General features: G+C 39.9%; 2 protein-coding genes and 1 long non-coding RNA gene across 5 annotated transcripts in view; 2 read left to right on the forward strand and 1 right to left on the reverse strand.

The window, feature by feature from the left end:
- The window catches only part of RHPN2 (rhophilin Rho GTPase binding protein 2), a 28,023-nt gene extending 27,550 nt beyond the window's left edge, over positions 1-473 (reverse strand). Inside the window, exon 1 of the mRNA XM_030282066.4 lies at positions 265-473. Within this exon, the coding sequence (XP_030137926.4) occupies positions 265-327 (63 nt within the window). The 5' untranslated portion in view covers positions 328-473. The remainder of the gene's footprint in view (positions 1-264) is intronic.
- LOC121470563 (uncharacterized) overlaps positions 1-5,761 on the forward strand; it is a 41,396-nt gene extending 35,635 nt beyond the window's left edge. The window contains exons 2-3 of the long non-coding RNA XR_012057837.1: positions 3,953-4,073; positions 4,874-5,761. This is a non-coding gene — a long non-coding RNA (uncharacterized lncRNA). The remainder of the gene's footprint in view (positions 1-3,952; positions 4,074-4,873) is intronic.
- A 2,132-nt stretch (positions 5,762-7,893) lies between these two features.
- GPATCH1 (G-patch domain containing 1) lies at positions 7,894-22,821 on the forward strand. 3 transcript variants are annotated; one of them, XM_030282065.4, is made up of 20 exons: positions 7,894-8,056; positions 9,123-9,257; positions 9,459-9,544; positions 9,930-10,090; positions 10,431-10,528; positions 10,661-10,719; positions 11,051-11,296; positions 12,056-12,203; positions 12,912-12,991; positions 14,018-14,222; positions 14,803-15,090; positions 16,742-16,923; positions 17,282-17,409; positions 17,677-17,810; positions 18,137-18,306; positions 18,949-19,156; positions 19,860-19,970; positions 20,433-20,557; positions 21,056-21,201; positions 22,516-22,821. In XM_030282065.4, exons 1-20 carry the CDS (start codon positions 7,981-7,983, stop codon positions 22,535-22,537), a joined length of 2,808 nt encoding a protein of 935 aa, XP_030137925.4. In that variant the 5' UTR covers positions 7,894-7,980; the 3' UTR covers positions 22,538-22,821. The 3 variants fall into 3 exon arrangements, with proteins under 3 accessions (XP_030137925.4, XP_012426837.5, XP_072790689.1); XM_012571383.5 differs by having other exon boundaries at positions 7,898-8,056; positions 18,946-19,156; XM_072934588.1 differs by having other exon boundaries at positions 7,913-8,019; positions 18,946-19,156.
- The last annotated feature ends 1,004 nt before the right edge of the window (positions 22,822-23,825 follow it).

The following is a 23,825-nucleotide window of genomic DNA, read 5'->3' on the forward strand; positions in this document are numbered from 1 at the left end:
GGCCGCGCTGCCCCCGCTCCCCACCGCTCCGTACGGCCGCGCTCCCCTCCGCTCCGGGCGGTCCGTGCGGCCGCGCTCCCCCAGCTCCCCACCTCGCCTCCCTGCCCTTGGCCCCCAAGGCTGCCCCCCACACCCGTGGGCTGCCCACAAGGCTTCGCCGGGAGAACGCAGACCCTGAACGACGGAGAGGGCACCCCAGCCCCGGGCACACAGCCCACTGTGCGCGCAACCCGTCCGCCCCGGGCTGGCCACCGAGCCTCCCACCTTCCGAAAGTAGCTGTCCCCCGCCGGCTCCGCCGCCTGGCGGGGCAGCAGGGCGTCTGTCATCTTCGGGCGGGCCGACCGACCTTCTTTCCTTCTGTCCGTCCGTCCTCCGCCACTGCTACAAGCCGAGCTCTCCCCGGCGAAACCGCGACCCTGCGGAAATGCCGGCGCTGCCCCACGGCACCGCCCGGCCCCACCTCCGGCGGTGGCGGGGAGGAGCTGCCCCGCCCCACGGCGCTGCTCCGCCGCCGCCCGGCGGTCCTGGCGAGGTCCCGGCAGCGACCCCCGGGCCTCTTACCGCGGGGGCTCCGCCGGGCTGGCTGAGGCGACCCTGGTGCGGCGACGGGCGGTGGCGGCTCAGCGCGCTCCCCTCGGCCCTCCGGCCGTTCTCCGGCCGTTCTCCGGCCGGGCCAGCCTGCCTGGCCGCCTGGAAGGCGCGGCTCGCTCCTGGCGCTGCCCCGCCGCCTCCCGCTGCCCCTGGGGCGGTCACCCGCCGCGGCCGCTCCCGGCAGCGTGGGGCCGGCGCCGGCTCTCCCCGGGCACGGCCTCGGGGAGGCGAGGTTCCCCATGGCTGCCCCTCAGAGCGGCTCCTTCCCCCTGAGGGGCGCTCCCGCCGCGGGGAGGATCCTCACGGCCGCTTGGCACCGACTGCTTCGGGTGGGTTCGACCCGCCGGCTCGCAGCAATGGTCTCTCCCTGGTTCCTGATCTGTGAAAAGGCTGGAAGAGGTGCCGGAGCCCGGGCCCCTGAAAAGGGCAGCGGGGTCTCAGTGAAAGGCAGGGCTGGCTCTGCTCCAGGAAACCGCTGTGGGACCAGCCTCAACATTGCGGAGGTCTGCAGCTGTTCGTGCTGCAGAGACCACCTGTCTGCAATACTCTGTTGTGTAATTGGTTTCACAAATATTATTTGGACACAAATATTGGAATTTGCTAATATTAGTTCCTATTCCTAGCCGTGCCTAACCTACAGAGCTTGCCAATTCCAAATATTGTAACTTGCCAATATTGGATCCTATTCCTAGCCGTGCCTAACCTACAGAGCTTGCCAATTCCAAATATTGGAATTTGCCAATATTGGATCCTATTCCTAGCCGTGCCTAACCTACAGAGCTTGCCAATTCCAAATATTGGAATTTGCCAATATTGGATCCTATTCCTAGCCATGCCTAACCTACAGAGCTTGCCAATTCCAAATATTGGAACTTGCCAATATTGGATCCTATTCCTAGCCATGCCTAACCTACAGAGCTTGCCAATTCCAAATATTGGAACTTGCCAATATTGGATCCTATTCCTAGCCGTGCCTAACCTACAGAACTTGCCAATTCCAAATATTGGAACTTGCCAATATTGGATCCTATTCCTAGCCATGCCTAACCTACATAGCTTCCTGCACATTTAGCATTGATAGATGCAGTATTTCAATCGGTATTACCTAACTTACCTTCCTCCCCATCTCCCCCAGCCTTGTTTCTCTTTTTTTAGCTTTCTTTGAATTATGGTGGAGCTGTGCCAGGCAAAAAAAAATAAAAAAATTGAACAGAGAACATTTTTTTCATCAAAGGAAAAAATATCCTTAGAATTATATTCTTAATGGAAATTGTTCTTTGAAAATATTAGGGTCTTATTGCCCTGATTTTGTAAAGCCTTCTGAGTTTACATTCTTGTAGAGAACTTTCTGTAAACAACCTATTATTTTGCATTCCTTCATAGAGGCAGAGAAATTTGATGTACTAGTAGTTTGTTCAATGTTGTTGGAGAGGTGGCACGTTCAGCCTCCAATCCACTGTCACCTTTGGAAAAGTATAAATGCTGAAGTCAGAAAATAAACTTCCTCTTTTTCACCTTTACAACAGCAGTGGCTCATGTCATGTTTCCACGTATCCTATAGTGACAGGGTCTCCAAAAGGTTCTACAAGGCAGTCTGGTTAAACTGTGTGTCTACTGCATGTTTTTAAGGAAGAGTATTAGAGTCAGCAACTCAGAAATTGGGATCCAAAGACTTGCTGTCTTGAAAGCAGCTGAATTTTGTTTGTTGTGATTTTTCTCACCTCACTATTTTTTCCCCAGTAATTCTAAAGATACTGGATGAATGTATCAAAATGTGTATTAAATATGAATAGGTGAAAGTAGGAAACTTGCTTCAGTTTCTGATTTGAGTGTGTAAAAATATTTTCAATTGTATCGTATTAGAAAAGGTACTTATCTGATAAAAAGGGGTTTAAAATTCAAATCTTGCAAATCAGTATAAAACTCCAAAGCAATACAGAAACTAGTTTAAGATAAGTGAGTAATTTTCCAGGCAGGCTGTGCTGATACAACCTGCCAATTAAAACAACATCAATGTAACCCTCTTTGGAGTTTGTGCTGCTGTCACTGGCTTTAGTGAAAACTGATCTCATTGAAAGGCTACAGCTATTACTCCAAATAAGAGCCTGTATTCAGGCCATAGGCTCAGTTAACAAAAATGATCATTATCATGGTTATGTGTAAAACACAAATTTGCAGAGATTTCTGCATGATACAACACCAAAGACACTTTCTAACATATGCCGATGACAAAATGCTGCCTTTCTTTGTTGCTGGTGGATTCTTTGAATAAAGCAAAGTCAGCACATCCAGTAAGTTTCTACAATAAAAGCAGGAGTCCAAGATAGCAGGCTCCCTCCCTGTTGTTAGTGTCTGGGGTATATCACCCAGCACCCTCACAACTGCCAGATTAGCTGAGCCCTCCCCTCACTCGAATAAAGGGTATTTCATCATGACTGCATTAGCACTGATAGAGTGTTTCGTCACTAAGTCACTGTAGGTTTGGTGTGCGTATAGGGAACGTGGATTTTTTTGCAAAAGCACATATTGATTGTATGGTCTCAGTAGTGCTCAGCTGTATAATGGCTGAGTAGGAGTGCTCTCTGACCCTGGAATGTAAATTGCAGCTTAGAACATTCCAAAACCTGATTTACACTCAAAAAAAACATGTCCCTGCTCTTTGCTGCATCTTGTCTCCAGTAGCTATTTGGTTGCTGTTAGAATTCCTAAATAGAGTTGGGTTTATACCACAAACCTTCTCATGATTACTGCCTGAGTCAGAGGCTTGGTTGCTGCATTGTAAAGATGGAGAAATGTAGGCTAGAAATACAGATAAATGCATTCAGAAAATGGGTTGTATAGATACAGATGTTTGCTCAACATTTATTTTTAATATTTGAAGAGAGTCAACTCTGTGATCTGGTGCACTGGACACGCACTATCTCTAAGAAAGCATCAAATGCTTAAGAATTTGCATCTAAAGAATATCAGTATGTTCTTCATGTGCTGAAGCCTGAGCAGCAGGCCTAAGCCAGGGCTGATTTATAATCCTGGGCACTGTGTGACCAACACCATCAGTATTACTTACCTAAAAATAGATGACCATGACACGTATGCCAGCTGTTTAACACCAAACAGGCTGCTCTAGAAACTTTTCTATAATCTTGTGTAGTTATCTGCAAGAAATGTATTATTTTAAGAAACTTTCCCAACTGACATTAGTAGAGGTTTGTTTGGATGGTATTTTAGGGAAAACCCACCCAGCCGAGGCCTGGGCTCTGGCCCAGGGTGCCATCAGATCCAGGTGTTTCTGTGATAAAAATACAAACAGGTCCCTTTGTCTAGCTGATTTGAGCCTATAAAAACTGGAGTCCCTTTCAGGGTGAATTTGGAAGCCTCACCTATGGGTGGATGACCATGTAGGATTGACCAGAAGATTTCTCCAGGTCCTCTCTTCGAAATGGGGCTCACCAGCAATTGCAGTTGCAGACTCTGGATGGTGGTAAAGTATTTAGGCACTTGGTGATCTGTCTTTCTCAATCACTGTTCTCTTTCTTGTATAGTAATGATTAGGTGCATTACTTGCTTATTTTTGCTTGTTGTCAAAGCTGAGTGGTAAGCTTATTGTTTTATTAAATGCGTAATTTTACTTTTGTGTTGCCTTACTATTCATAGTAAAATAAGACCATTCTCTCCATTGGTGTCTGTGTCCTGTAAGTCGCCCTGTCAATTGGCAAAACAGTTCTGCATGAAGTGTTGAATCTGAAAGGATTGGTTCTTATCTCTGCATCACCTCTCTTAGTTCTTTCCAGAAGAACTCATCATCTCCTAGTTCTCTGCAGAACTAGGTGCTAACTGGCTTTGTGCATTTTCACAGATAAAACAGCCAGGTGAGGGTAGACAATGACCATGCTGGAAACAGGCACATACTGGCAGACCTTGAGCTGTCCCATGTTTTGTCCCACAATAGTAAAGGGACAAAAGGATGAGAACTGGGACCAGAATCTGAACACCCTTAGCGCAGACACATATAAATTATATATATATATATATATATATATATTTCTCATATGTTTGTATCACTCCACTCGTTCTGTTAACCCTCTACTTCTTCTCCATCATATGAAAAAAATATGTGAATATAAGAAAGCCCATCAATAGTCTTCTCTTTGGCTGCTAGGAAATAGTTCCAGTTTGGGAAATTAATTTCCTGCTGGGGACCGGTTATGTATCATTCCATACCCAAGACAGGAATCTGGTGGCTCTCTGGAGTGACAATGTTTCTTATCTCCGATTTTACAGACCTTTTGGCTATATGGTGACAGCATGTCTCAAGACCTCTTTTGTCCCAGAGAGACCCAGAGGCTTACCAGCAGAGCACGTTAGACTTATACTGTATGAAGGGAGAAGTGTGCATCAACTCCTGCTGCTTCTCAAGGTAGGTTTTTGAATTCTGAACCTGACATAAGAGGAACATTTATGTTCCTATTGTTGGTGGCTTTGAATATTGAACTTAGATTCTGATCAGAAAGAGAGAAAGATTTTGTCAGTAATCATGACAGCCTGTAGCTTTGTCGATAAATTCACTGCAGTGATTTAGTTGAGTTACTATCATCCTTTATTTCTGAACATTGCAGTTCTTAGTGAGTGAGTATCTGCCTGCTGTAAGCAAGTACGAGGTGAGGAAACATCATCATATGTCGATTTTTTCCCCATTCTCTTTCCAAACAAATTGCAAAAATAGGGCATGAGACACAGTAGCAGCAGTGATGTGAATCTGCTTTGAGACTGTTAAAAATTTACAAAATGGAGAGGAATATTTCCTTACCAAGAAATGTACTGAGGAGCAATAAAATGATCTGAAAATGGTACACAAACTCAGTATCAGGACTGTAGATAAGCACAATATGCTTTGCTGTAGGTGCAGTGCTCCACTGCTGCTTCTTCACCTTACAGGTATTAACTGCAGCATTATCTTCACTGAAATCCTATTTACTATTAAATAACTAATATGCTTTGCCTGTTGTACTGTGAAACCACATTGGAAACAAGACGTTGCAGTTTATGTGGAAACTAAGATCAAACATGGGCAAAATCATCACCGCTTTTCCCAGTTAACGCCTTGCCTTTAACCGAGATCGACAGATAAAAGCCTGGGTATTTAAGAACAATATGTGTTATCTCTTTTTATTTTCCAGTCCTTTAAAAAAAGAAAAGTAGCACTTGGGAGAAGCTGACAATGCCTCGGGGTCTGACCTTCAGGTGACTTTTTTTGTCAACTGATACAACAGCCCTGAGTTGGCAGGATGAACATTCAAGGAAACATTCCCATTGAATGCAAAAGAAGGCAGACGGGAGTTTGTCTTTTTTATTGTTTGTAAAAATACGTGATTTTTATACTTCCTGTGCTTATGATTTTGGGTTTTTTTTTTCTTTAATGTGATTTAAAAAACCCTTTCGATGAATCAAGTTTTTGCTTTTTTCTTTTATATATCGATTATACCAATTTTAGTCTGAAGCTCCCGTGACTCGCATGACTTAAAACAAGTCAACAAAGCTATTTGAAGACGTGGTTTTAAATAATACAAGAAAAGACACAGCAAGACACTTCTATGCCTGATCTTCCCAGAATCATTACAGAACCAGATGTTGAAAATTATGTATTGCAAAACAAAAGCCTGAAATCTACCCATGGCTTTAGGGATCAGTTTCAGCCTTACATCTACTGGCAAATATGTGAACTTTCATTCAAAAAATGCTGTTGTTTTTTTTTTCACCAGACAAATTTCTGTAAAACATTATTTGAAATGTATGCTATTCAATTCTACTAATATTTTAGTTTAATTGCAATTTACAAAAAGACATTGGAACTATTGTCTTATGAAACAGCCACAAATAGCAATTGTCACCTGGTTGAATAACTGTAAAGGAGAAAATTTACCATGGAAAAGGAAATATCACTGGGTACAAAAGTGATTCTAATCTGAGAAAAGCCTTAACGGAAAAGAAGCTTCAGTATTTGATTACCCCAAGTCTTTGAACTGATCAGACAAAACACTCAAGAGACTTTCTGTTAGCATTGTGCAAAAAAGGTTTATTTAAGCCGGTGTGTTAAGTCAAAGTCACACGGTACCGACTATTCAGGAACAATTCTTTCCTAAACAAAGAGAAACACCAAGTATGCTAACAACTCGTTTTGCCACTGTGTGTTCTACTAAGTGCTTAGTAATGATGAGAAAAGACAGTGCACGTAGATAGTGTCTGTGGTTTTCACTGTATTGTTTTTGAGCGAATTAGAGACCTGAAACAGAGTAGTCCCTATTTGCATGAAACCGTGTCAATATTTCCTATGGAAACCTGAAGTCAGTGCAACTCCGGCAGTTTCACTTGGAAAGAAACCAGTTCCATGTAAATAAATGCAGTGGGATGGAGAATACACAGAAGTCGTACCTGTTAAAGGAAGGAATCTCTGAAGGCTGTGTTCTGATTTATTTTCAAGGATTTCAAAGTAACTGGCGATACTTTAAAAAGTTGTGGACTGATAGAATTTTCAGCGTAAATCGAAGCGTTTGGTTTTTGGGGTTTTTTTTGGGGGAGGAGGGGGGTAAAAGTGCAAATCAAATCCAAATTTTGAACACTTGGGTTTTGTGGGTGAATACTGGTCTTTGAACAAAATCCTTTCAGTAAACGTTTCTCTGTCGATGCAGGAGTTCCCAAGGAGGTTCAGAGATTCCTGAAAGCGTTGAGGGATGAAGCTCTATGAGGGAGGGTTTGAACGCCCGGACTTCTGCCCGGATTTCTGTGCAAATTCTTCTTGAACAGCGCGGTTAAGCAAATTTTGCCATGTATTTGCTTAAGTGTACAATGAGCTCCGCAACTCCACGTTGATTTTGATTCAGGGTGGACCCCGCTTTACAGCTTGATTTGGATGAAATGTGTGTTTGTCAGGGTGGCTGCTGCCCTTTCCCTATCCCGGGGTGTGAGGGGGATGATGTGGCGCACCCGGTGGCTGGAGGGAGGAACCGTGTGGCTGCTGATGAGCGGGGTTTGACATTCTGTGCCGTGGGTCATTTCTGAACACACCAGTCACAGCTCCCGGACCGCCGGGGCTCTTCAGCCAAACACGGCGGCACCGGAGGGACCCGTGCGGCCGGGACAGGATGCGGACCCCGCAGGAACGGGCACCCACAGGGGGCGGGCAGGCCCAGTGCCGCCGTGAGGCGCTGAAGGGCTCCGGGGCGCTCGGCGGTGCCGCCGCTCCCGTCCCGCCGGTGCAGGACGCCGCTCCCGTCCCGCCTCTCCCGTCCCGCCGGTGCAGGGCGCCTTTCCCCGCGGAGCCGTCCCGGGCCCGGCGGCTCCGCCTCCCTCTTGTGACGCGGCCGGGTCCCCCGCGGCCACCGTCGTGTAAGATGGCGGCGGAGAGCAGCGACAGCGAGGAAGAGGACTTGGTGAGCTATGGAAGCGCGCTGCAGCCGCTGCAGGAGGGTAAGGGATCCCCGGGAGGTTCGTCTGCTCCCCCTCCCTCCCTCTGTCAGTGCGTTGTGCCGAGCGGTGCAGAGCGGCCCGGCGTGAGGCGCTGGGGCCGGGGTATCCCGGAGGGCCTGCGCGGTGCGGTCCGGTTCGGTTCGGGCCGGGCGGCCTGCAGCCCTTACCGTCAGGGATGTGGCGGGAGGGCCCAGCGCTGAGCTGCTTCCCCTTCCCCTGCTGCTGCCGCGGGGCCTGTCCCGGCAGCCGGGCTGGCCTGCGAGGGGCCTGGCCCAGCGCAGGGCGAGACAGGCCTTGGCACCGCTGCGGCTGAGGCTGCGGTACCCCGCGCCTGGTGGCGGCTGCTCCGGGTGGAGCTGGCTGCTGGTCTTTGCTTCTGGCCTCCCCATCCTTCCAAAAACACCCAGTACAGTTCAACTGTACGCAGTTATACTAATCTGACCGTCCCATGCTTTTATTGTTGGGATGGACAGGGTAGGGACTAGGAGCTGGCTGCTGGTCTTTGCTTCTGGCCTCCCCATCCTTCCAAAAACACCCAGTGCAGTTCAAGTGTACGCAGTTCTACTAATCTGACCGTCCCATACTTATATTGTTGGGATGGACAGGGTAGGGACTAATGTACAGTTGTGATTCCCACGTCTGTGCTACTTTATTCGAGAAATATCGTTACAAAGATTTGTGCCGAAGTCTATAGCTTTTGTGTTTGGTTTCAGTTTGTACGCTTGTGATGTATAATTTCTCAAGCAATTACTGAACTGAAGAAATCCTGCCAGAGGTCTTGCATACTTAAAAACTAAAACTTCCCTTTCACAAGAAAAATCCAATGCTCTCAGAAATCAGTAGAATTAAGAAATTTGATGTGAACACTTCATGCTTTTCCTTTTTCAGTGGTGTACATGAATAGTTACAGTGCAGTGGAAATAAATAAAATGTGATGCTTTCCACGTCAGGGTGGCTACTGTTTGATCCCATTCTTACTTGCAAGGAAGAAACAGCTTCTGGAGGAAGTGGGAGATCGTTCCTTCATGTAAAGTTGTGTCTTACTTCCTGTTTTATTTGATTGCAGGTGAACGAATTAAAAAGCCAGTGCCTCTTCAAGAGCAGACTGTTAAAGATGCAAAGGGACGATACCAGCGTTTCCATGGTGCATTTACTGGTGGCTTTTCTGCCGGCTACTTTAACACTGTTGGTACAAAAGAAGGTACATTTTTGTTCCTGCTCTTCCTTATACTGTGAATAGTTGAAACAGTATAGCTGAAGTTAGTTCTCCTTGAGTTTTTGGACTGTACATTTATAAATAGTCCTTTGATGTATCCTTAAGATGTAAGGTTGAAATGTTTGAAGTGTTTTTGAATACTATGTTGCTTTAACTACCTTACTTAAATATTTTCCTTCTTTAAAGGATGGGCACCATCAGCTTTTGTATCATCACGGCAGAAGAGAGCAGGTAGAACCGTTCTTGGACCAGAAGACTTCATGGATGAAGAGGTAAACTTAGAAAGGAATGGAAAACTTGTGTAAATAGTTGCCATGACAGCAAAAATTGAAGTAACCTTGAAATTATTTCTTGTATACAATGTTATTCTACTAGGTTATATAGACTATTTCATAGGTTCACTTAAGAAGCTCCTGTAATGTCAATATTAAAATATAAAACCAGAACTCAACTTTTTCACTTTATCAGAAAATGCAAATACTTTTGAAAGTGGTTAAGATATTTCCACTAAAGTTATTACAAAAACAACTGCATAAGTGGCTTGAGAAAATCAGCAAATACGAAGGTCATATGTAATTTTCATTACACTACTATTACAGTAAGTAAGAATTTGAAGGATATTTAATCTAAATGTTTATATTTTGTGTATGTTTCCAGGATCTTAGTGAATTTGGGATAGCACCAAAAGATATTACAACTACAGATGATTTTGCATCTAAAGCTAAAGACAGGATAAAGGAGAAAGCCAGACAGATTGCAGGAGTGGTTGCTCCCATTCCGGGAACCACTGCATTTGATGATTTAATTGGACCATCTAAGTAAGTAAATTTACCTGAAAGTTTACCAAACCATTGATTTCACCTAGAAGTGTTGTATTGCTTCAAAAAGTTATGACCACCATAACTGTGAGACTGGAAGATCCTGCAGTGCTACATTTCCTAAGTGGCCTCCACCTGGATTTTTGTTTTGAATGTGCAGACTTATACCAAGGAAACATTTATAAACTGGCAGGTAGTGTGTATGCAAATAGTAACTGATTTTAAAGCAGGATATAGAACTAGAAGTTCGAGTATTATATATGTACATTATTTATCAACAAATAAGAAAGGTGTGGGTTGAAGTAATTTTGGGTTTTGTTTCCTTTTGTTTTCTTTTTAGAATAACAGTTGGGGTTGAACTGTTACGGAAAATGGGCTGGAAAGAAGGACAAGGAATTGGACCACGAGTCAAAAGAAAGCCACAGAGACAGCAACCTGGTAAGTTCAGGGAAGTTCCTGAGCTAATTAACTTCCTTGTTAGTAGAAAGTTAACACTCACAGACTGATTAGAAAGCTGATTTTAAACCCTCTTTTTATTAATGTAATGTGATGTTATGATGTCTCTTACAGATCCTACAGTGAAGATATATGGTTGTGCATTACCACCTGGACTGTCTGAGGGTTCTGAGGTATTGAACAGGGAAAGTGCCCTGTTGACTTATGTAAGAATATGTGATAACAGATGAAAAAACAAAACAACTTCTTCAATGTCCTCAAACAGTATTTTAAAATGCTGTTTCAAATCTTCTTAAAAATATTTATAAGTATTTTCTGTGCTAAATGTTAAGAAAGGTTTTAATACCTAAATTTCTTCTTTTGCTATGTAAGAAGGTATGGTTCATACACAATTCAGGAAATGCAAACTTGCCTAGGGTCATGTTAACTGAATGTTGTAAAAGCTCAACATACAGAACTTTTAGTCATATTTGCTCTTATAATCAAACTTTTATTTTGTACAAGGGTGAAGAGGATGAATACCAGCCAGAGAATGTGACGTTTGCACCAAAAGATGTAATGCCTGTAGACTTGACTCCCAAAGAGAATGTCCATGGACTTGGCTATAAGGGTTTGGACCCCTCACAAGCTTTGTTTGGTGCATCTGGAAGAGAACACCTGAATCTTTTCACTGGTGGTTCTGAAGAAACAAGCAATTTACTTGGTGATCTGAGACATAGTAAAGGGAGAAAACTAGGTATTACAGGTCAGGTAAGGACATTTTTTAATGCAGTTTATGATTAGTGTAGTAAAATCCACATAATTTTTTTTTTCAAGTTAAAAGCTCCTAGTCATTGTATTATTGTAAGAAATGTCAAGTGTGATTGAGAAAAGGAGTTTTTTAAAACTTATTTTGAAGATGTGGAAAAATCATTAGAACTCTCAAATGCCTTTACTTACTGAAACTGCAAAAGACTATAAAGCTACCTGACTCTGAGTAGCTGGATGGAAAAATGTTCTGTGTTATTTTGATGAGTTAAAGTTAATATGCAGTATGTTTTTAGTTTATGTTTTTTGTCTATTGTACTTTCAGTGACGCTGTATCTGTCAGCTAGAGAGGTTTTGTGTTGCTCCAGGGTATCTGTAGTTCTTACCTAGAAACACTGACAGTTTATATTTTCTGTGAATTCTACTTGTTTAATTTCCCTGTTAACTGACATATTTTTTCCTTTTGAGAATTTAACCTGCTCTTAGTCAGATTGCACATGTTATTTTGGTGGAACTAGTCTGCTGTCCTTGTCTTGTACACACCAAACTTGCTGTCCCTCCCTGCCAAGGAAGTGGAATGTGCTTTTGTGCTCACTGAGGTGTGGGCTCATTTCTGTGGTGAATCTGTACATTTTTCCCAGTGAATATATATTTGTATTGTAGATTTTATATAGATGAATAGATAATCCATGTAGATGTGTTCTGATATGTGACTTAAAAGTTCTCACACTTTTGAGTTCTCATTTAAAATTTGTATTTTAGGCTTTTGGTGTAGGAGCTTTAGAGGAAGAAGATGATGATATTTATGCAACTGACACACTGTCAAAATATGATACAGTTCTAAAGGATGAGGAGCCTGGGGATGGCTTGTATGGCTGGACAGCACCAAAACAGTATAAATCCAAAAAAAGTAAGAACTGTTATTCTCTTTAAAGAGTGAGTGTAATATGGAGGAAGAAAAAAAATGTAATCTGTATTTGCCATATATTTTAATTTTCAGCCTTGATATCTGAAAATTCAACTAGTCCTCTTTCTATATTAAGTGTTCAATTACAGAAATTATTTCCATAGTCTTCCACTAATCCCAGTGTGGATTAAACCCTCAAAGCACATTTTCAAAAGGACAGTAGGTGCTGCTTGGTGAGATACAATGTTCAGTTTCACTGAAGAAAACAAGTGATTGTGAATCACAGTTAAAAAATATGACCCAGCACTTAAAAAGAGAACTTTTTTTAGCTGGGCTTCTGTATTTTGAGATAATTTTTGTAAATTGTAGCTTGGTACCACTTTATTTTTTCTGCACTGGGTAAGTGCATGAAACACTGTCATAATTTCTGGAGTACCTGTTCACATTAGGTGTACACTTTAATGGCACTGATGGTGTTAGCTGTGCACAGCGTGGATACTGTTGCTTCACTATAAGCCATGTTCGACCTTCAGCAGTCACTCTGGGAGCAACTTTTAGTTGTGTAATACTAATCCAGAATCAGAACCCTTAATTTTAAATTAAAGGTGGTGAAGACTAACTACAATTATGACTCATAATAGACAGTGACATATGGAAAATATTCAGAAAAAAATGGATGTTTTAAATACTACATCTGTGATCATTTTGTAGGGCCTGAAAGAGAATTTAAATATATTGGCAAAATACTGCCTGGTTTTTCCTTGGCATCAAAACCATCAGCTCCAATCAAGGTAAGCAGATACTGATATTTTATGTATTAAGAAAAACATCATTCATCATGTGAACAATGCATACTCTACTGGTTCTTGGTGTTTTTCTGTTCTTAGAAATAAATGTTTTGGTCAGCAGTGAAAATTGCTGAATGAACAAAATTATAACACAGGAGGCTATTCAACATAAACCTAAAATTTATCAGACTTCTGAAGATATTTAAACTTTGCCTTAGGACTGGCTTTGAACAAATACCTTCCACTATTCACTGCTACTTGCCATAAAGTTGGAGGAATGGTTCGATTTAATTTAAAAAAAATTTCCATATTTTGGCTCTGCATCTTTCATATGTAACATTCAGTTTTCTGTAAAAAGCAGGCCTCATGCTTTGTTCACTTTGCTATTTTAGTGACAGTTTAATTTCTTAGGCCTGTCTTCAGCTTTACATAATTCATGCTATATATATTTGCATAAATTAGAATGACAGACAACTGTATGACAGGGTCCTCTTTCAAGGAGGAAATACGAAGGAGGAAATACTGTGTGAAAAAATCCCATTGTATAGGGAGCACAGAGTAACCCTTTAAGCAACAGCTTGAATGAAGAACATGAGGAAAAGCACTTTGAAAGATGTTAAAATATAGTAAGCATGGAAATATTCAGTTGTCCAATTGATAAAATCATTTTACTTCAGTTTAAAAAAATAGTAAGCAATAATACAATGTGTTTTCTCAAATAAAAGCAGTGCATCCTAAGACTCCTGTTAATTTTTCTGTCACTTAATGTGCATGTTTTCATATTTTTTCATAGTTATAAATATGCTGTCAATATATTTGTTCCCAGAGTTTGTATTACAGTGCCACTTGCTGGCTAGGTCTAAAGGCGTTGTTAGCTTGTGCTGTCTGTTTCTACTGCCAAGATGTAAATTGAGGAATTCTTAGGTTGAGCTGACTTTTTCAGAAACAAAACAACAAAACAACTTTGCATACAAAGTTGTCTCTCTCTCTCTCAGTGGGTTTTTGTTTTGTTGCCCCTTTCCCCCCCAGATATACCCACCACCTAGCCTGCCACGAAATTACAGACCAGTCCATTACTTTCGACCTGTGATAATAGCTGGGAATGAAAGCTGCCATTTACAGAAGGCATTGGAGGAGTCAACTGGGAAACTGGAGAGTGATCCAACACAGCAGGGCAGGCATGCTTTGAATGCAGCTCAGAGGAGGGAGCAGCTAGGAGAGACTGAGCTGAAAGGTATTAAGATACTTGACTATATCTTTGTGTTTCAAGCATGTTTATATGTTTATTTATAGAACAGTAAGAATTTGGTCTGGCTTTGAGAGTTTATTTTCTAACAAATAGATCAAATCTGGTTACCATTTCATTACTCAGTTTCATCTCAGCAGTTGAATTGTTGATGTAACTGTCTGTATATTTATTTACTTAAATATTTTAAAGACAAAAAGTACATGTTGGATTGTGTTTTGTTTGGGAGGGTTGTGGCCTTTTATGAATATAATAGGCTGTGATAATTTTTTCTGTAAAATGTTTTACTGAAATACATTCAGATATACAAAGATAATTTGTAACTGTGGCTCACATTTGTATCTACAACAGTAAACTTTATCAAGTTATATGTAAATAGCATAGAAGATGTAATAATGGCCAAATTTTTATTTGCCGTGTATGCCATTTTATTGTTAATTTCTGCTTCAGAGCATTTTATCTGAATTTATACACATGTGGCAGGGATTTTTCTTCTACTAAAGTGGAAGAAATAGTTCTAGTAATTTTTCATTTCTCTTTATCTTTTACTGCTTTTTTTCTGCTTTAGGTCCGGCTCCTTCTGTTTTGGAATATCTGTCTGAGAAAGATCGAGAAAGACTCAAAGAAGTGAAACAAGCATCTGAACAACAAATGAAAGCAAAAATAGTGTCTCAGCAGTCAGCAAATAGCAGATTCCAGGTGACCTCCCCAGAAGAAGCTGCTCACAAATGGCAGATGCATCTGGGGGGGCAGTTAGCAAATGCTGGTTCTAGTGACTTCAAACCATTTGCAAAAAATCCAGAAAAACAAAAGAGATACGAAAATTTTGTGAAAAGTCTTAAACAAGGAGAAAAAGGTAAAATATTTATTGATTAATGTTTTTATTCCCCTCCCCCCCCCCCCCAATTTTTTTGTTCCCAAATTCCACAGCATTTCTTCTTTTCAGGACCAATGTTAACAGAAATCTTTACTGATACTTAGTCATGTTGATTTCAAGAGAACTGCTCGGTTATTCAGTTATCATCAAGTCTTGATTTTAGGCATTACATTTCATACTTCTGTGATGTAGCAGAAGTTAAGTTCTGCTTCATTTCCTGTATTTCCCCTCTTTCATTTGCCAAGGAACACTTCAGCTTTGGTCAGTGGAACAACCTTTTTAATTTAGTTTGTTTCTCTTCAAGGAGTTAAACTGACAAATTATATAAAAGCAGAAAGATGGTTAGGTAACAGTAGAATCAAAAGAAACCCCTTAACCTCTGCACCAGGGGAAGATAAGAACCCTGAAGTGAATGAAGTATTCCACATTTGCCAAAGCTTCTATTGTGTGTCCTTCAGATACTCAAACTTCTGCTGTCACTTATATGTTCTTCTCAGAAAAATTTATGACTGTAAAAATACAGCATCCATGCAGAGCTCTTACTCAAAACTGAAAAACATCCAACCTGCTTCATCATCTCTTTTCATGCTGTTTCTGTCTCGTCCATTTTCTTTAAGTTTTGTATATTAAATGATACTGTGGTATACCTTAGATTAAACTAGATACTTGAGATATCTTGTGGTATCTCAAGTTCTCCAGTACTCCAGTACTGTGATTTTTCTGTAAGGCATAAAAAGCTGAAATTGATCTAGGGAGTTTATCATCAGCCCATGACTTTAAATGGCCTTGAACTAAACTTAAAAAAAAGGGTTGGGTTTTTTCACAAATTTTGAAGTACACAGGGGCTATTGGGGAAGAAGAAAATGGGCACCAGGGAAATTTGACAGAGGAAAGCATATAGTGACAGGTAGAAAACCTGGATGTGTTGTTTTAGTTGTGGTTTGGAGGTTTTTTGTTTTGTTTTGATGGGTTTTTTTAAGTCCTTTTCATTACATAAAATAAGTATTTTCTGGTTGCCACATTGGGACAGACTACTTGAGCTTTGAATCCATAGTTCCTGGGTAAAGTTGAGTATTCCCAATTATGACTGTAAGTGTCTCTCTAGTCATAATGGTGAAAATGTAGAAATGTATGAATAACTGGAACAGTTAAAGATCTGCTTTACTGTATTTGCTTGGCTGGTGTCTTTTGGGAGAGAAACTGAACCTGTTGCTGTAAGCCTGTGTGCAAACTCTGTATTTATCTGTGAGCACTTCATAGACTAGAAAGCAAGTTACCAAAGCATAGTCAGGCTTAGATTCTTTTGTTCTATGTTTTAGTTACTTGATAACACTTTGGATTATACTTTTTGTTTTAATCACCTGCTAAATCCATTAAGTATTTTGAACATTCTTTAAAGGGCAATGAGTAAGGAATCAGTTTTACAAATAAAATTACTTACAATATCAATTTTGCATTTGGAAAATGCTGTCATTCTTGTTGTCTTGAAACACGACTGCCATTTATCAGGGATTAACACAGTTTAGATTAATATTACCCTTTGGTTAATTCATAAATATTTGCAAGAACGTTGTTTTTTGTTTGAAAAGTGTTGACCCAAAGTAAGCTGTCATCTCTCCTCACCTTGCAGGAGAAAGACTGGAGCGCTTTTTTGACCAGAACATGACAGAGTGGGAGCGAGGCAGGGAGCAGGAGGAGTTCTTCCGTGCAGCCATGTTCTACAGATCCTCCAATTCAACGCTGGCCTCCAGGTTCACCCGCGCCAAGTACGAAGATGATGTGGACAAAGTTGAGGTTCCTCGAGACCAAGAGGTATTTGCTGCCTGCAGTCTTTTAATTAATCAGAGATGCAGTTGTTGCATTAGCCCTGACTTTTTTCTTTTCAACTCTTACGAAGATATGTCACTATTTTGTTGCCCTTCTGTTTAGCAGCTTTTGAAAACACTTGGTGCATACAGAGCAGTGATTCGTTAAACAGCATTTAAATATTGATGGATTTGTCCTGTTCATAAATCTTACAACAGTTCAGTAAGTTTTATTGAGTGTAAATTCTGCAATTTATTCTGTAAATTAAAGAGTGTAAATTCTGCACATTGAAACTGTGTATTAAATGCAGTATATCTTTCTTTAAAAAAATTATTTATCAGCTGTAAATGTTTGACTTTTTCAGAATGATATTGATGATAAGGAAACAGCTGTGAAGATGAAGATGTTTGGCAAACTCACAAGAGATAATTTTGAATGGCATCCTGATAAGCTGCTGTGTAAAAGATTTAATGTTCGTGATCCATATCCTGAGTAAGATAATTGATACTTATATTTTTAAAACTTTTTATAATTTCTGAGTTTTTTCATTTGCTTGTGGAAAATCTGTGGAAAATTTCTTGTGTCATAAGGTAATACAGAACTGCCCAAAATTTTTATTTGTGTCACGAAATATGGTGACCTCTGATATAATAGCTTGTATTTGAAGGACTACTCTAGGGGCTTCAGCTTGTTGTAGCTAATTTGAAGACTTTTCTGTGTTAAAAACAATAATAAGCAAACAATTTTATTTCTCTCTAGTTCTTCTATAGTGGGTTTGCCAAAAGTGAAACGAGACAAGTATTCTGTTTTTAATTTCTTAACTGTGCATGAGCCCACCACATCTGTAACTCAAGCAACAAATGAAAAGATCCAAGAGAGTAACAGTCTCAACAGTAAGTTTGTTACTTTATTAATTTAACTATACATGAGATAATAGTACAGAAAAGGTATGTTTTTCATTGAGAACCTAGCCACATGATTTTTTTTCATTTAAAAAACCCAAACAAAGGAATTCAAAATAAAAATTCATTGTCATAAAAACTGAAGTTAGTGATATAAAGCTAATTTCTTCTACCTAAATGACATTGATAGGTAAAATATTTATTAGAAAGATTTTTAAAATGTCAAACTGAAGAAGCAGAGTAATTTAAAGTCAAGTAGGCTATGAAATGCAGAACAATTTGGCATGCAGGTGATTTGAATATTTTGGATGTTTTAGAACCAAAGAAATCTTCAAGGTGGGATGTATCAGATAAAGAGAAGGAGAAGAAAGATTCTATCAGTGAATTCATTAGCCTTGCTAGATCAAAAGCTGATGTTCAGCAGCAGCCCCCAGTGCCAGCAAAAGAAGAATGTGGAACTGGGACGACTGAAACTCCTCCCACTGTGGTGAGTTTACAACAAGGTTTGAACTTAAAGGGAATAGCTGTAAACCTTGACAACCCAGATACAGGATGGGTTAATGCATTAATTGTTCTAACACAGATCAGTTTGCACAAGAGCCAGCTCAGGATGAGCAAAGGCCTGGGATAGCACTTTGAAGAATTTTGAGGTTATAACTCTGGGATGCAAGATGTTTGCAGCTTACCTCTGATTATACTTGAAGCAGGGCTTAAGAGAAGAAAAAATGTAGTCCTGTAGTCTGGGAACTAAATTCAGTCACCACTCTGCTCACCGGCACAGAATGTATTTATTTCTCCTTTCCATAGAAGAGAGTGCATATTTTGGGGAGAAATGTGATGTTTTCCTTTTGTTTAAATTTAGAATTCTATAATTGCAGTTTGAATTAATTAGAATTTATAATATTGGTGATCTATTTTCACAAACTGCACTACTCTTTATAGGGCACTGAGTTCCTCAGCATTTCAGAGCTTTACTGTTTGGGACTAAGATTGTTTATTTCACCGCTATTGTGCCATCCAGAAGTTTTGTAAATACCTGTCAGCATGCTTGAAGTTATTCCTTATCAGAGAGAGATTGTTAGTTTCTTTAGTGTTTAAATATAGTTGGTTGTGATGGTATTTTTAGCAGGTAGCTGATGAAGATAAGAATCAGGAAGAAGAAAGTGGACGACCACCCATGGACTTATTTAAGGCCATCTTTGTGAGCTCCTCAGATGAAAAATCATCTTCCTCTGAAGAAGAGAGTGATGAAGAACAGCAACCAACTACTTCTGAAAGACAGTCAGAAGCCACCAAGCAAGTTGATATAGCAGACTGTTCTTCCTCTAATTTACAAGGTAGTTCTTAATGGATGTTCATTTCTATGCAACATAAAATAGATGCCTTGTAAAAGTTCCATTTTTGAATCACACATTCTTGGACTGTTAGGACCATGCTAACCAGTGCAGATCATCTGAGATTGGTAGAGCTGGTTGTGTGGAAAATGCAAATACAGCACTGAATAAAGCTTTGCATGTTACAGTGTTGCTAGCATGTACCTTTTGTGTAGAGTTTACAAGCAAACTGCTGTATGGAATATGCCTGTTACACAATGAGGGGGAACAAAACATCTAGTGTAAGAACATACTTAAAATGAAAATACTTTGTTGACTTACTGTCACAGTTGATTCTATTAACATTTAACTTTTAGTGCTTGTTAACCTTATACATCTCAAGGAGTTGTTATTCATTCTGACTAATGGAAAAATAGTACTGTAACAAAAGGGAAGCAAACAAATGCACTAATAGCAATTTAATTAATAATTTTATAGTTTAAAAGGTAAATTTTGATTTAAAATAAGAAAAAGCACAGTATGTTGGTATGTTTCAGAATGTCAGCTACCCAGTTGGCCAAAGCAGTCCATGGAGATAGAGGATGCTGATCAGTTTGCTTTCTTAATGTTTTTTGGAAAGCCTCCTTGAAGTTTCTTCAACACTTCTTAGAAAAAGTATTTTCTTATTTTCCTTTCAAATATAGCAAGTTTTGGTTTTTTTTCATAGAGAATGTGACTGCTTCAACTGATTCTGGCATTTCTTCGTTGCCTACGTCAAAGCAGGAACTGGATGCAACAGAGGAATTTGGACCAAAGTTGCCACCAGCTTTTTCTTCTGGTAGGTTCTGTAAGCATCTAGAGTGTCAATTCTGCACACTGAAGTTGCATATAAAATACATGATAGCTCTCTTTAAAAAAGCATTTTGTGAATAGGCCATCTATCTCTGAAATGTGTATTATGTAAACTGGCATCACCAAATGTTTTGTTGCCATGCTATGGCTCACCAACAGGAACATCTTTGCCTGTATACCAGGTTTGTTTTAAGTCTATAGAGGTAATGATAAAAAATGGATGTGAAAATATAGAACAGCCCTGCAGTTTCATTTTTTAACAGATTGCAAAGGCATTTATTTAAAGAAGGATGTTGCAGATAGGCATTTTAGACACATAATTTCCTTTTAAAGTTTGTTTGCTTAACTATCATATTAGGTGAAAAGTAGTACAGAATGTAATAACCAAATTACCCTATTTTTGTCAGGGTTTTTTTTTTATTTTTCATGCATTTGCTTTGTACTTTAGGCACTACTTGGCAACAACAAACAGAGGTGCCAGCAACTTTTCCTGGGCCTAGTAAGAAAGAAAAACATAGGAAAACCAGAGAGAGGCACAAGACTAAGAAAGAACGCAAACGAAAAAAGGAAAAGGTAATAAATTTAAATATTGATTTTTGATATATTGATTCTTTGATCTTCTTTTCAAAATGTTTTATTATTTATGCTTGGTTGTGGAAAAAATATATAGTGAGGCCAGAATTTAAGCAACAGAATTTCATTGGTGTTTTGATACCAGAAAATTACCCCGCTATGATGCTGCTTTTTCCATGTGTACAATACTGTGGGTGGTTTCATGTTCTATGTGGAAGATGCCAGACACATCCTGGGAATTGTGTTCATGACTTATATTCAAATTACTGTAATGAAATATCTGCTTTATGAAGAGTTGAGTGCTTGGATTAAATGAATTTTGGTTTATAATTTTTTTTTTAATCTTAGTCTGAGTAGTGGATGACAGTCATTGATAGGTGTTCTGTTTCGGTTAAGCTTTGAAAAGCTTACTGAAATGAACTTTTTTCTTTTGTTGACATTCAGAAAAATCCAAGTCTTTCACAAGGAGATGAAGGATTATTTCTGGTTTTTTTACAGAAAAAGAAGCATAAGAAGCAGAAAAACAAAGGAAAACACAAGAATAAAAAATCAGAAAAAGACAGCAGCTCAGACACTACAGATAGCAGTGATAGCCTTAGTGATATGGATACCACAGGCTTGTCACCTAAAGAACTTCTAAGAAGGTAAGCAGAAAGCTTACTTAAACACTTGCAAATTTTACAATGAACACTAAAACATCCATTTATGAGTTGTCATTCTAGTGCACCTATTTGCAACAAATGTGAATAGGCCGGTTTCTTTATGAAGATAAAATATTGCTCACTTTGGTGAGGAAAGAGTACAAATATTAGACATTTTAATATAGAGGCTAATTAATTTTAGGCTAGAAGCCTCTTAAGGTAAAGACCACTAAACACACAGGCCTAGCAGAGCTAATGGACATTATAATTAAAGATGACTGATATTTTTGGAAGGTATTTTAAATTGGAATGAAAAATTGAACTAGTGCAGGTGGAAATTCATACTTTCATTTCTCTACTTCTCTTTACTTGGGAACATTGGAAGAAACATTGTTTGCTAAGATTCCATTCAGATACATCTGTTGTGTGGTGCCAATGCTTAAGCTAGTCTGTGCTTCAGCAGGGGACAGTGAAGCAAGCAGAACAATACTTGAGTCATGTACATGGCTTCGTAATTTAGACTATGCTATTACATTTTTATAAACTAGAGACTTGAAGATAGTGCTAAGATAAATGTGAAAATCAGAACAGCACATTTCACAATATTTACTTCACACTTGAAGTAAAGTAGAGCAAGCTTAACTGTCTCTAGTGCAGATGATAGTCAGCTTCAGAAATGTGCCATGTGGAGCAGCCACTGCAGTGGCCTCTGTTTGGTGTCTCTGACTAGCTGAAGGAGAAGGTCTCAAGGTGTGTGTTGGATGCCACATCCATCTGCTCCAGTGCAGACTGATTTGGGTCAAGGTGTGGATTGGAATGGGCAGGTACCAACTGGCACTCGAAAGGACTCTGTTTTCCATACCTTTGGAACTGAGTGCCAGTTGTGTATTGGCGTTTTCATACTAAAAAACAAACTACTGCTTGGGTTTCTGAATAGCTAAAATATGTTTCTATGCATTTTGCACAAAATAGATTTCTTTGTACAAGCAGTTGTTTTGGAATCTTCACATTTGCATGTCCCTTATTGATCCTGTTGAGGCAGGACTGACCTATAGACAATGTGACAACAAGAGAGATAAAGAATTTACATTTTTTTCTCAACTGTTTCCCAGGCTTCTGCCTGGTTAGAAACCTTCATTTTCTCTCTTAACTGAATTGAGAATACCCACATCTTATTATTGCGAAAATGTTATTATCTGATACAACTCAGATCTCTCTCTCTGCAACTAAGGTTTAAGAAGCTGCTCAAGTAATGAAATGTTCCTAATGTGGTGTGCGACTGTTTAGTGACATTTTCCTTTCTGTCCTTCCTTTCAGATTAAAACAACTTCAGTATTGAAGAGCTCTCTTGTGTTTTTCAGTACTGTGTGACTTGATCTCAAATTTTTGATCTCCTCTGTGATGGTAGATCAGTGGTGTATAATGTGAAGCACTATAGATACAGTATTCATATTGAATTTCTCTGAAAGTAAATGTGCATATCTTTATAATGTTTCATGAGTTCAATATGTATGGATTATAGAACATTGAAAAGACCCCTTTCTGGGCATAATAATGTGAAATATTGCAGGCTCTGTTTTATTTAATAAAACAAAGCATTTTAATAAACTTTATTATTACAAATGAGTTTTGTATTGTGATAATTTGTTATGCCTAGGACCTCTAAAACACTGGAGAGTAAGTTTCAGTCTGAGTTAAGTTAGGAAGTTAAAACTAAAGCAATGTAAAATTTTTATTGTGTGCAAGTATTTTATTGAATCTAATGTAGAATTTCACATTGCAGTTTTCGAGTATCTGGCTGTTATTTTTGCCAAATTGTATAACAGCTCCAAACCAATAACCTTTGACAGAATCACAGAGTATGCTGAAGTGGAAGGGACCTCTCAGGATCATCAAGCCCAAGTCCTGGCCCTGCACAATTCATTTCACATAAATTATCACAGCTAATGAGCGAAAAGATTATGTATGATTTATAACCTGCCTCATTCTATGCAGTTACAAAGAAAAATGTTGATGCTACTTTTTGTCTGCAGTTGTCATGTTGTAGAATAATTTAAATGTGAGCCATGAAATAATACTGAGGTGCCTGGAGGTGGTGGGGAGCAGCTCTGGGGCAGCCTGGAGCCCTGGCAGGAGCTCGGGGAAGGGCAGGGAGGCTGTGGGGCTCTGCCCATGAGGAGTTGGGGGACTGCTGGCAGCCCAGGGATGAGAAGCTCTCTGACACTGTGTGTGGTTAATGCAGCTGATGTTTGGTAGTTCTGTTCACACAAACACATGCTTGGCAGTCATGAGCAAACTCCCAAATGAGTGAAGAAATTACTTCTCAAAATATCTTTGCCAAAATTTGTAACAGTCTTGGCTGGAACATGTGGCCTAAGAGCTCAGTGTGCTGTGTTTTGATTGTGGGAGTCCAGGGCATCCCTCTGGCTGCCCTGGCAGGTCTGGGACCCTGGCAGGGGTCAGGAACCCCCCTGGACAGAGCCCCCAGAGACACTGCCTGTGATCTCTGTCCATGGAAAAGAGTTTTCAATCTTACAGGATTAATTACAACCTCTGAGTGTTTGATATAAGTAATAATTGTGTGGCACGGGTGCAAAAGTAAAATTTTAGGATTCTAGATTAGAGGT

This window comes from Taeniopygia guttata, chromosome 11 (assembly GCF_048771995.1).
Source record: "Taeniopygia guttata chromosome 11, bTaeGut7.mat, whole genome shotgun sequence".
Lineage (NCBI taxonomy): Eukaryota > Metazoa > Chordata > Aves > Passeriformes > Estrildidae > Taeniopygia > Taeniopygia guttata.

Excerpts from the sequence above, each read along its gene's own strand:
- GPATCH1 (XM_012571383.5), top strand. The coding sequence starts at position 7,981 with ATGGCGGCGGAGAGCAGCGACAGCGAGGAAGAGGACTTGGTGAGCTAT. Across the intron at positions 12,992-14,017 it reads AACCATCAGCTCCAATCAAG|ATATACCCACCACCTAGCCT; the intron begins GTAAGCAGATAC and ends TTTCCCCCCCAG. Across the intron at positions 21,202-22,515 it reads CCTAAAGAACTTCTAAGAAG|ATTAAAACAACTTCAGTATT; the intron begins GTAAGCAGAAAG and ends CCTTCCTTTCAG.